This window comes from Scaptodrosophila lebanonensis, unplaced genomic scaffold, assembly GCF_003285725.1.
Source record: "Scaptodrosophila lebanonensis strain 11010-0011.00,11010-0021.00 unplaced genomic scaffold, SlebRS2 tig00000080-arrow-pilon, whole genome shotgun sequence".
NCBI classification, from domain to species: Eukaryota; Metazoa; Arthropoda; class Insecta; order Diptera; family Drosophilidae; genus Scaptodrosophila; species Scaptodrosophila lebanonensis.
This window is the reverse complement of record NW_022060561.1, coordinates 1635927-1647773: the sequence shown is the minus strand read 5'-3', so window position 1 is coordinate 1647773 and position 11847 is coordinate 1635927. Positions and strand designations below refer to the sequence as shown.

The window sequence follows — 11847 nt, the reverse complement described above, 5'->3', positions numbered from 1 at the left end:
TTTAGTCTTCGTATACATATAATGACACTTTATAAATACCATAATTTATAAAAATAACAAAATGTAATTGCGAAACAATTGAAAACCATCCGTTTACCTATCTGTTCGGTTTTCTTGCCATGAATAATACTTCCTTTTAAATTTCCGCTGTATTGCCGGTCCGTATGTCCATATAATACTTAAGAAGGATATGAACTCACTACATTAAACCTTTCGATTATCCAATAATAGTATTTCCAATTCCTGAACAATTGGGCACGAGTTAAAGAAAAATACGATTTTTGCATACGAACTAATTATTTTAAAAATGTATTTGATAATAACTTAAGTAACCAGAATTGCAGACTTCGAATTATTTTAAGTGGATGCTTTTTGAACTTTGGCTAGCTCTGCCTTGAACTTAACGATCGTCTCTCGAGCCAGTTTAAGCCTATCCTTTAAAGTAACAATCTCTCCTTTTACTTTTTGTTTTACATTCACAATGTTGTCCAAAGTTTTTCTCTTTTTTTCCTCAACTAAAAAAAGAAATGGTGTTTTAAAGAAATAGGGATGTCAATTAATTGGCTTACAATCTGTGTCGTGGTTGAGCAAACCGATGGAACTCTGATCCGACAGAAGCAAATAATGCTGCATGATTTGGGTGGGTTCTTGGAAAACTATTTCTTCGTACGATTCCGACACCAATCCCTTTTTTGTATCCATGGTAGTAGAAGACGTAAGCTCCCCGTCAACTACAGGCGACTGGAACAGCTTCAGAATGTGGTAGCATGTCACCGGCCGCTCGGACTGGTCGTTGAAGTAGATTTTTATGACCACCTCGAATTCGCCCCAGCCGGTCTCTGTTATCTCATATGGCGGCTTGACCACAATGCGGTTAGGATTTGCATAGCTCTCGTGCAGCTTAAAATGTACCTTCTTGACATAAATCGACATGTCCTCGTTGTAATAGGGCTTTAAATAGACCTTCCATTGATGTGTGTGACCATCCTCTTCCCGCTTCTTGCCAAATGACCGCGCAATGTTGCCGTACACTATTGGCTTTACAATAGTGACGCCTTTAAGACGACCACCGGATTCGGAACCGAAATCTGTCATTTGATGCGAAGGCTTTTTATATAAATATATGTACTAATCGAACAAAAAGGAAATGTGAATGGGCAACGCGTAAATATTTGCCAGAGCCACTATAGCCTATTAGAGATGGTATAGTTGATGCAACTACTGCAATGTTATCGAAACACATGGTGGACAGTATCGAATCGCAACCTTGTGTTTTTACAGCTTCGATGTACATGTACAGCGTCGCTCGATCGGGAGAAAAGTTACATATTTGTTTTGCAGTTTCAGTTGTGGGGAGAATTATTGTCCTATCTGGACTTTAAAGCTTGCAAAATGTTAGCCCGACGTGGCGGTAAGCGGATTCGCATGGACGATCCACCTCCCTATGAGGAAGGCATTCACAGGTATTTATGGGTGTTTCTGGCGGTCTGAAAATATAGCTTTCTATAATGAAACTCTTATTGAAGTGATGTACTGAATGAGAGCACTTCGGACGGAGACAGTCCAACCAAGCGTATGACCAGATTGCGTGCCCGTGGAGGTGTGCGCGACAAACCGCCCATTATAGATGATGATGAGGACGACTTTTTTGCGCCAGTTGCACGCAAACGAAAGACTCCACAAACACGCAAGCAGCCAGCTGAGCGTAAGGAGCGCGTGGAACGACCGCGTAAAGAACCCGTCGAAAAGTCGCACCATCAAGAGCGCATTGACAATGAGCGTGAAATAACCACTGATGAAAACAGCTTGTACTACATAGTGCGCCATTCCAAAAATCCTATTGCAGTAAGCGAGTATTGGTCCAGCAAACTCACATTTACTAAATAAAGCTGTTTTTTTTTACAGAACATTGTAGACCAGTGGATTGAAGAGTATAAAACAAACCGGGAGACGGCACTTGTTACTTTGATGCAGTTTTTTATAAATGCCAGCGGTTGCAAGGGTAAAATATCAAAGGATATACAATATCCAGTTGATCATACAGCCATTATAAGAAGAATGACGGAAGAGTTTGATGAGGTACATTATATTATATAAGGAATTATGAGGTGTTTCATTATTTGTTTCAAATTTCAGGAAAGCGGCGAGTATCCATTGATTATGACTGGCACACAGTGGAAGAAATTCAAAAATAACTTCTGTGATTTTGTGCAAACGCTTGTTAAACAATGCCAGTATTCCATTATCTATGATCAGTTTCTGATGGACAATGTTATATCACTGCTGACAGGCTTGTCCGATTCCCAAGTCCGTGCTTTCCGCCACACTGCAACTCTGGCAGCCATGAAATTGATGACAGCCTTGGTAGATGTGGCTTTGCTCGTTTCAAACAATTTTGATAATGCAGCAAAACAGTTTGAAGCGGAGTGTGTAAAGGTAAGATCTTAACAATAACTGTTTCGAATTTTTAGATTTAAATCTTCTTTTGCAGTCTCGCGACCGTCGCGCTTCTGATCGTCTAGATTCTCTGAATACCAAACGTTCCGAGCTTGAGGAGAACATGGATGAGATAAAGAGCATGTTAACGTACATGTTTAAGTCGGTATTTGTACATCGATATCGCGATGCATTGCCAGATATTCGTGCCATTTGTATGGCAGAGATAGGCATATGGATGGAGAATTATCCGCAGAATTTTCTTGATGACTCCTATCTAAAATACATTGGCTGGACACTTCATGACAAGGTTGGAGAGGTGCGCTTGCGTTGTTTGCAATCGCTTTTGCCTCTCTATGATCAAGACGAGCTAAAGGGAAAACTTGAACTTTTCACGTCGAAGTTTAAAGATAGAATTGTGGCCATGACACTGGATAAGGAATTTGAAGTATCCGTCCATGCAGTCAAGCTGGTTATTAGTATATTAAAGTATGTATATTATATAGACTGTGAGATGCAGTTTATAAATTATATTTCTTGTCTACCACAGAATCCATCCTGAGATTTTGGCTGATAAGGATTGTGAAATTGTCTATGAGTTGGTTTACTCCTCTCATCGTGGTGTCGCTCAAGCTGCCGCAGAATTCCTCAACGTGCGGCTCTTCCATCTGACCGCTGACATGGAAGAAACAAAGACCAAGCGAGGCAAGGTGCGTTTGCCCAATACGCCGCTTATACGTGATCTGGTACAATTCTTCATTGAATCTGAGCTTCATGAACACGGCGCCTACCTGGTTGACTCGTTTATTGATAGCAATGTCATGATGCGCGATTGGGAATGCATGACGGATTTACTGCTGGAAGAGCCTGGACCAAATGAAGAGGTGCTGGATAATAAGCAAGAATCCACGCTCATAGAGATCATGGTCAGCAGTGTCAAGCAATCGGCAACGGGTGAAGTGCCTGTAGGACGCGCTAGCAATCGTAAATTCACACTCAGCGTCAAAGAGGTGAAAGCCATTCAGGATGAAAAGGCAAAACTAACAGAACATTTTATCGTAACACTGCCAGCACTGCTCGAGAAGTATCAGGCCGATAGCGAGAAGTTGGCCAATTTGCTGGCAGTGCCGCAATACTTTGATTTAAATCTATATACAACCAACAGACAAGAGGGAAACTTACAGGCGCTGCTCGACAAAATTAGTCAGGTAATGTGCAAGCATACTGGACGCGATGTTCTTGAGACCTGTGCCAAGACTTTGGAGTGCCTTTGCGCCGAAGGCAGTGCTACCTACACACGCTGCAACATAGCTCGCTCCAATATTATTGAAAGTGCTGTCAACAAATACAAAGACGCCATTGATGAATGGCGAAATTTAATACAGGGTAAGTATAAGAGTTTGTTGCCATACCTTTTAAATATTGTCTAATATTTATAAATTTTTCGCAGGCGAAGAAACACCTAATGAAGACGACATCTATAACATAACCATAACTCTTAAGGTTTTATCTATTTTGTATTCATCGCACAATCTTAACCCGTGGGAACTATTCAAATCGCTATTCCAAGACGTTGAGGAGGCACAATCCAAAGAGAATGGAGAACGTTGTCTTCCTAACGAGGCCTTGGCCTATTGTATTGAGGCCTGTTATTTTTCAATTAGTTGGGGACTTTATTATGTGGAGAACGAGTGTGAAACTATGCATATTTCTGATGCTGTGGCGGAATTGCGCAGCAATTTGGACACATTCATGTCAGCCTGTTTTGAGTTGACGCGTGATGGTCCGACGGTGCAAATACAAGAGGCGGTAAGTATAAATCTTCTACCCGATACACACATTATATATATGTATATTGTTACTTCACACACAGGCCTATCAATCTGTTTGCGACCTACTTATTATATTTTCCGACCAACTGGGGCGCAGTGAGATTGAACAGATTCGAAGCTTGGAGTATAAGTCTCGTATGGATGAGCATTTAATCCTGGACAATTTTGTACAACACTATGTCTTTTCGTTGAAACAAGTTGTTGCGCAGGATGAGACTCGTATTGAAGAACTGCACAAGAAACGCAATTTTTTGGCTTGTTATTGCAAACTCATTGTCTACAACATTATACCCACAATGAGAGCAGCGACAATTTTCAAATACTATGTGAAGGTATGGCCGCCTGTTTATTTTTCATTTAAATACAGCTTTATAATTTAATAAAATGCATTCCACTTGCAGTGCTACATGGAATATGGCGATATTATCAAAGCCACACTGGGCAAGGCACGCGAGATCAACAAAGTCAACTTCGCTATGACGTTACTACTGAGCCTGATAACGGTCTTCAAAAGCTTGCAGGATCAATCTGAAGATGGCATGGTAGCCAAAAATTCTCAGGAATTTACCGATCTTAAAGAGTTGGCCAAACGCTTTGCGTTGACATTTGGTTTTGATGCGATAAAAAATCGCGAGTCAGTTGCAGCTATTCATCGTGGTGGGATCTATTTTGCGGCCAACAAACAACCGGATGATCCAGTGCGTGCACCGACACGACTGCTATTTCTCGAAGTTCTGAACGAGTTCAATTACAAATTACTCAAACAAGATAAGAAGGTAATTATGGGCTTTCTGGATAAGGTAATACCACCTGGAATGCCATCTAGTCGTGCCGAGGAGTGGCAACCGCTAGTGCTGTATCGGAATTCATTGCTTCATGGCGAAACTGACCAGGCCCCGGTGGCTACACGTCGTGCATATACCCGCAAACGCAGAGAACACGGTGAGACAACGAATAATTAATTTAATTTAATATTTGAATTTTTATATTTAAAACTTTTCAACATTTACAGATGATGAAGAAGAAGAGGAGGAGGATGAAGAGGAACACAATGATCCGGATTATCGAGGCTAAGAATTGGATATATGCTTGTGCAAGCCCAGTTATTCTATGTCCGGTGATAAGATGATTTTAAGTTAAACATTTCTAAGATTAAAGTAAAGTTTTTGTAGTTTGTAAAAGTTTAATTTAAGACAATCACTCTCAAATTTTAACTTTTTAATAAAAAATTAATTTAGCAATTTAAATCCTATATAACTAGTTATCGACAGCGTTCATAAATGCAAGTGTAGTGGAGGTGTAATGTTTGTTTGAAATTGATAATCATAAATACGGGTGTAGTAGATGGATTATCTGATACAAATATTTAGTTTTGTGCAAAATATGCATATTTGAATTATGTATGGAGCACAACACCCCCACCCTATCAAATTTTTAGGAATTTTCGATTAATATTATCGATTACAAATATCGACAACTGCTTTTAAATTAGCGGACTTTCCAGCCCTATACATCTGTTGTTGAAACAACCTTAGAAAAGCGTTCCTGTGAGAGTTCATTTTATTTGGTTATCGAATGTTAATCCACCAACGATTTTGGCGGGCAAAACGCGATTGATAACTGTTGGTGTGTTTACTAAATAATTTAAGTGGTTTTTATATTTAAAACAAAGAATGCCCTCTAGTATGGAACTACCCAGTACGCCTGATGAGCTGATGGAACGGGAGTCTACGTCCACTGGATGGAAAGAGCTGCTGCGGGACCAGGAAAAATATAAAAACATACCGCTTTTGAACTACACGCCAATGCACAAGCTGAAAGATGAAACTTTGGTGCGATTTCGTGGCATGGTGCAGGACATGATTGATCCAGAAATGTACCTTGAGAGTTATGAGGTTAAGGCAGCGAACGGCAGCACGCGGATGCAGCAGGGAAAATATCGTGATTGTCTGCGGTTGCACCATGGCGAGACTGTAGACTACAGTGCCGAGTCAAATGTACATAGTACGCGGCGCACACTATTTGTTGTTTCAATTCCGGGCCTCAATGAATGGGTCAAAGAGCACGAAAAGCAGTGTAATGTAGAGCCTCATATGGATTCATCGTTGACATCAGGTGTTGCCCGAAAGCGAGCCGCCGATGAGGGAGACAATATCGAAATGGATGTGGATATACCCAGTGAGGCTTGCAAAAGGCAATGCACTACACAGCTGAAGGATGTGAGCTCATCTGGGGAGCAGACAGCCCCAGTGTTGAGTACGGAATATTTTCTGAATTCGCCGTTACCAAGTCGTCCAAGCATGGCTTGTATGGTGAAGATTTACGAGGATTTTGATGCAATCCCACTCAATACAATAGTGGATTTTGTTGGTTTTTTGTCAGTGAATCCCGCATTAGATGCAACGACACTGGATGTCAATAACGATATTGAAAATATGCAGGAACTTCAAGCACTTAACCCGCCGCCATCTATAATACCTCGCTTGCATGCTTTTGGATTGCGTCTTTTGTCGCATGCCAATCCTCTGTTGGATCTAAGTCTACTGCAGCCTACAGACATTCACTTAAACATCCCGCCAAAATCACAAGAAACAGTGCACAAGGAGATGCGCATTTTATTTAAACTTTGTTTGTTCGATGATGACCTAGCCGCCGAGTATTTAATCTCGCATCTTATTTCGACAGTTTACAGCCGCGCTCAAATGCAAAGCATAGGTAAATTTTCTCTTAACATATGCAATTTACCCACGGAGGGCTTGCAGGAATACACAATAAAACTATACAAGATAATGGAGCTACTGCTACCAGCTAGCCATTACATACCTATGACGCTGGACACTATGAACACATCTGCATTTGCGCCAATGTAAGTGAATAGGCTTGGTTAATAAAATACATTATTCATACTGTAATATTTCTTTAACAGAAAGGACTATGACACAAATAAGCTGGTATCTGGAATGCTGCAATTGGCACCCCATACACACCTTGTCCTTGACGAGACACGCATGCAACCGGGAAAATTAGAGAGCAGTGGAGTGCTGGGCATGCAGCATCTGTCACATTTAATCAAAAATCAGCAGTTGAAGTGTGACTTTAAGTTTTTCCACCTAGACTACAATGTCGATATACCCGTAATGATTCTAAGTGAGGGCCGCAGCATGCTGCCTGTAAGTACATATATACGCAATCCAAATCGAATAAGTCTCGAACAACTTAGCATTAGCGTTTAAAAAACTGATTAATTTGACCCCTTTTTATACTTATAGTGTGATTTTTGCTTGCCGGTTAATGCCGATGCCAAATCTGTGGAGATGTTTGAGGAATCTTTCAAAGCTGCCTTACACTATTTAAACCCTGATCGTTTGCTGCAATTTCGAAACTATCTGACCCAGGCGCGAATCAGTCAATTTAATGTCAGTGATGACCATACCACCATGATACAGGAAGATTTCGTCGAGATGCGGAAGTCGAATGCGAAGAGCAATGCCGATGACTTGCATGGGTTATTGGTGCTCTCTCGCCTACTAGGTATCGCGCGCGGCAAAGCTGATCTGGACAAGGAAACTTGGCAATTGGCTACAGAATTTGAGACGAAGCGACGCCAGCGCTTGCAGGCACTGCCTAAATCATCGGCCCAAACGCACACTTAAATGTAAGAAGTAATGTAAATGCCTCCGCTATAGGATATAACAACAAAGAATACTACATATATACATACCGATAATTTTTTCTGTCTGGCTGTTTTATTTCCGCGAAATCAAACTATTCAACATATGTAAATATGTACAATTGATGTTGATTGTCGTCCTAGAAATTAAGAACGAAATGAATATCATTGCATTCAAATCATTTGGTAATAAACTAATTCAGAAATATTAATTGTACTCAATTTTAAATCTTTGGCGTACCCCTTCCTTCTTAGTGGACATGCAGCAGTTTTTGGTTCGCTTGTAGATCACTTCTTCGTAGTCACGTTTGCATTGTTGTAGATCGCTCAGGAACCATTGAACCAGTAGCGAGTTTACGAATCAGTGCATCTTGAACCAGCGTTGCTGTCGCAGCATCCAAATGGAAAATAATAAAATGTTATTGTTTCTTGGTGCAATTATTTAAATGCCACTCATAATTATACAACGAAAAATATTAATGGCATACTCTTCTTAGTATTAAAAACGATAATGCACTCGGTTTGCAGAGCATATTTGTGTTGTTAATAGCTCTGCGCAAACGCAACCCTTGTTGGTAGGAAAATCAACAGACAGACGACAACAAACAGGTAAATGTAATATAAATGAAATATTTATTGCATTAAAGAGGCTGGATTCTTAACATTTTTTGTTCATTGGATTTTTCAGTCCCAAATGTCGCCATCACACTCACACCCTTCGCTGTCGCTGCCTCTGCTGCTGCTGACGTCGCTGCTCTCAGTAATTCCGGTTTTGGCCTCCTCATCGCCTGGTGTAAAAATATTGCGCGCTCCTGAGTCCAGGGTAGCGCCAAATGGTGATGAAATCGTTTTCGAATGCGAGACCAGTTTGGCACCGGATCTTTTTGAGTGGAGATATCGACGCCATCAAAATTCAAGCAGCCGTTCTCTTGCTTTCAGAATGAGGTATTCAAAAGTCGTTGGTGGAAAGCTGCACAACATTACCAATGCGAATGCCGTATCGAAGTTGAGTGTCTTTGTGCGACATGATACCCAAGGCGAATATCGATGTGTGGCCTGGTTCGGTCCTGTGGCGGTAACATCTACAACGGCGCGTTTGGATCTGGCAACCATTGAGCTAAATGAGCCAGATACTTCGACAGAGCCAATTTATTGGCGAGCAACATCTGGAAATACATTGCTGCTGCCATGTGGTAAGATCAATTCGAAGCCGGCACCGGCTTGGAGTTTCTATCGCAATGGTGTGGAAGTGAAAGCCCCTACTACTGCAAACAATGACACGCTAGTGCTATCGCCAGCCTCAGAAACAGATAGCGGACTGTATTCTTGTGCAGCTACTAATACAGTTTTAGGATTAAAGCTTGCATTGCCGCAACGCATAAAACTGGAGATTGTTTCCGCGGGTGGTGCTTCACAAATAGCGCCTCATTTTTTGTCCCATCATTTGATGCACAAGGCAGTAACTGCGCACGAGGGCGACCCTGAGGTCCTGTTGCTCTGTCCCAGCGTTGGCATGCCCAAACCTACGTCCGTATGGAGCAGTCCCAATGCTGGAAGTGCTCTGCACACAAATCGCACCCGTGTGTTGCCCTATGGTCTGCAGATCTTTAATGTGGAGGCACAGGATGCTGGCATTTATATATGCTATATCGATAATGGGGTAAGGCCAACTTTGGAATTTTTTATAGAATTGACTGTGCAGCAGCTGCCGCGTATTGTCCGCGCCCCTAGTGCAAACTTGACCAATGAGGGTGAGCAACTGCACCTTGAATGTCGAGCAACAGGCGACCCAGAGCCGCAAATCTATTGGCTGCTTAATGGCGAAAACATCGCTCTTGACAGCGAGGCACGTGTCCAGTCAAATGGCAAGTTAATCTTGAACAGCGTTCAGAAACGCCACGCTGGCTACATTCAGTGCTTTGCTCGCAATGAACTGGGAGAGCATAGTGCCGGCACCTTGTTGCAGGTTAATCCCAAGCAGATTCAGAGTGAGCCGACGAGACACAATCATGGAGGGGGACATCAGCGAACGCAGGAGCGGCTCCATCGTAAGCAAATGATAATGGTACCACCATCTGCGCCAAATGTGACACGACTCTCGGATGAGTGCGTAATGCTGCGCTGGCATGTCCGCCGCAATGATGGCTTGCCAATACAGTTCTTTAAGGTGCAGTATCGCATGCTGAAGGATTCAGGGAAGCGTAATTGGGAGACTATGAATGACGATATAGCCTATGGTAAACCCAAATGGAATAATGAACAAGGCAAGAGCTTTACAGCATCAGTACCTAATCTAAAGCCTCAGCACTTCTATCGGTTTCGTATCATGGCTGTCTATTCAAACAATGACAATAAGGAGAGCATGAAATCGTCGAAATTTTTCCTGCAACGTGGAGCCGCTTTGAAGCCGCTGCCTGTGCCCGAGCTGGTACAAATTGAGGAGCATTCTCAAACAGCAGTAGTGCTACACTGGCGTCTCGCGAGCGATGCGGATGAACAGCTCATATCGGGCTATTATGCCTACTATAGGCCCAGCTCATCGGCTGGTGAATACTATAAAGCCACAATTGAGGGCGCACAATCGCGCAGCTTTCAAATAAACACACTGGAGCCGGGCTCCATCTACGAGTTCAAGCTGCAATCATTTAGTGCCATGTCTGCATCGGAATTTAGCGCTTTGAAGCAAGGACGAACGCAAAGGCCCAAGACTACTACAACGGAGCAGCCAAACGATTATCCCGTAGACACCACAACGCCCAGTCAATTTGAGGCATTCAGCATTGATCCTTTGTTCCTTGGTAGTGTTGGGGGAGGAGCCATCTTACTGTTATTATTGCTAGCCATATGCCTGTGCCTATACCGTCGCAGGCGTAGCAATGAGTTAAACAAAGCGCGAATTGGAGAGCTAAGAGAAGATTTTGTGGCGTTAGGGACTTGTGCGCCAAACAAAGCCCGCCCTCGGCACATACACATCACGTTAAATCCGCTGGCACAGCACGAGGATAAGAGTTCCCCCACTACTCAGGACAATGAGCTGGGATTCTTTCAGCGACAGCCCGTCTATGATTCGGAACCCCATGGCTTCAATGGCCATGCACGCCTGACGTCATCATCATCGTTGCGACGCTCGCAGCGAACATTAGAGCGTGCCGGAGCAGGTGGAAGTGGCGTTGGAGCTGGAAGCAACAACAACAATCTAAATCAAGCCGTGGACAGCAGTCTGGTGTCTTCGGATACAACGCGCTTGCAGACGCCCAATAAATCTGCGCGTGTTATGATAAAACGCGCGCGCCTGCCAAGTCGCTCTGAGAATCTCTCTTCCGGGAGTCTGAACAGCGTTGGTGTGTAATGTCGTCATTGTACTCGTAAGATATTAATTTGCATTAACAAAAACTCAAAATTAATTTATTTTGAATTTAAAGAAATCAATCATTGATCAGTTCATTTAAAATAACTTATATGTGCATATAAGCTATGACTGTTTGACTGCGTGATTATGCGTATGCTACTTTTCTACCTCTTTCTCTAAACTTTTCCCTTAAATGACATCTCAATACGATTAGAGTTTGTACTTAAGCAAATGATTTTTAGGTACTTAATTAGTTTAGTTTAAATATACACAATAAATACATTTAAAGTAAGCTAAGCTTTTAAGCCTTTAAACAAAGTTCTTCCATTTTATATTAAGTTTTAAATCTGTACTGATAGTTTCCTAATTCTGTTAAAAGCGAAATACTCATAATAAAATCTGTTTATTTTTCGAATTTATTTGAGAGCCCTATTTTCTTGAATAAACTATAGCACCCTGTTCTGATTTCTACAACGTTCTTTTCAATATCGCAATCATACACATCTTTTTAAATTGAATGAAAATTATTGGATTTCTGTAATTTGAAATTCGTGAAAACG

The 11847-nt window shown here is 42.0% G+C and overlaps 4 protein-coding genes across 6 annotated transcripts; 3 read left to right on the top strand and 1 right to left on the bottom strand.

Moving 5' to 3' along the window:
* Positions 1-278: 278 nt before the first annotated feature.
* Positions 279-8231, bottom strand: LOC115625892 (YEATS domain-containing protein 4). 2 transcript variants are annotated; one of them, XM_030521121.1, is made up of 4 exons: positions 8180-8231; positions 7990-8078; positions 570-1088; positions 279-515 (listed from the first exon to the last, which is right to left on the bottom strand). In XM_030521121.1, exons 3-4 carry the CDS (start codon positions 931-933, stop codon positions 358-360), a joined length of 522 nt encoding a protein of 173 aa, XP_030376981.1. In that variant the 5' UTR covers positions 934-1088; positions 7990-8078; positions 8180-8231; the 3' UTR covers positions 279-357. The 2 variants fall into 2 exon arrangements, with proteins under 2 accessions (XP_030376981.1, XP_030376980.1); XM_030521120.1 differs by lacking the exons at positions 7990-8078; positions 8180-8231 and having other exon boundaries at positions 570-1214.
* LOC115625886 (cohesin subunit SA-1) lies at positions 1287-5515 on the top strand. Its single transcript, XM_030521105.1, has 10 exons — positions 1287-1463; positions 1527-1845; positions 1906-2079; positions 2137-2436; positions 2492-2925; positions 2987-3822; positions 3887-4245; positions 4310-4600; positions 4670-5210; positions 5281-5515. The coding sequence occupies exons 1-10, from the start codon at positions 1393-1395 to the stop codon at positions 5340-5342; spliced, it is 3387 nt and encodes a 1128-aa protein (XP_030376965.1). The 5' UTR covers positions 1287-1392; the 3' UTR covers positions 5343-5515.
* Positions 5851-8076, top strand: LOC115625889 (mini-chromosome maintenance complex-binding protein). Of its 2 annotated transcripts, XM_030521116.1 has the most exons (4): positions 5851-5894; positions 5953-7134; positions 7195-7438; positions 7538-8076. In XM_030521116.1, exons 2-4 carry the CDS (start codon positions 5954-5956, stop codon positions 7919-7921), a joined length of 1809 nt encoding a protein of 602 aa, XP_030376976.1. In that variant the 5' UTR covers positions 5851-5894; position 5953; the 3' UTR covers positions 7922-8076. The 2 variants fall into 2 exon arrangements, with proteins under 2 accessions (XP_030376976.1, XP_030376975.1); XM_030521115.1 differs by lacking the exon at positions 5851-5894 and having other exon boundaries at positions 5895-7134.
* Positions 8232-8372: 141 nt separating the features above from the next.
* Positions 8373-11449, top strand: LOC115625865 (interference hedgehog). Its single transcript, XM_030521076.1, has 2 exons — positions 8373-8547; positions 8627-11449. Exon 2 carries the CDS (start codon positions 8633-8635, stop codon positions 11285-11287), a length of 2655 nt encoding a protein of 884 aa, XP_030376936.1. The 5' UTR covers positions 8373-8547; positions 8627-8632; the 3' UTR covers positions 11288-11449.
* The last annotated feature ends 398 nt before the right edge of the window (positions 11450-11847 follow it).

Coding starts and splice junctions, on each gene's coding strand:
- LOC115625892 (XM_030521120.1), bottom strand. CDS start 1,095: ATGACAGATTTCGGTTCCGAATCCGGTGGTCGTCTTAAAGGCGTCACT. Junction 516..569: donor GCTCAACCACGACACAGATT/GTAAGCCAATTA, acceptor TTCTTTTTTTAG/TTGAGGAAAAAAAGAGAAAA.
- LOC115625886 (XM_030521105.1), top strand. CDS start 1,393: ATGTTAGCCCGACGTGGCGGTAAGCGGATTCGCATGGACGATCCACCT. Junction 1,464..1,526: donor TATGAGGAAGGCATTCACAG/GTATTTATGGGT, acceptor CTCTTATTGAAG/TGATGTACTGAATGAGAGCA. Junction 2,437..2,491: donor TTGAAGCGGAGTGTGTAAAG/GTAAGATCTTAA, acceptor CTTCTTTTGCAG/TCTCGCGACCGTCGCGCTTC.
- LOC115625889 (XM_030521115.1), top strand. CDS start 5,942: ATGCCCTCTAGTATGGAACTACCCAGTACGCCTGATGAGCTGATGGAA. Junction 7,135..7,194: donor ACATCTGCATTTGCGCCAAT/GTAAGTGAATAG, acceptor TTTCTTTAACAG/AAAGGACTATGACACAAATA. Junction 7,439..7,537: donor AGGGCCGCAGCATGCTGCCT/GTAAGTACATAT, acceptor TTATACTTATAG/TGTGATTTTTGCTTGCCGGT.
- LOC115625865 (XM_030521076.1), top strand. CDS start 8,633: ATGTCGCCATCACACTCACACCCTTCGCTGTCGCTGCCTCTGCTGCTG.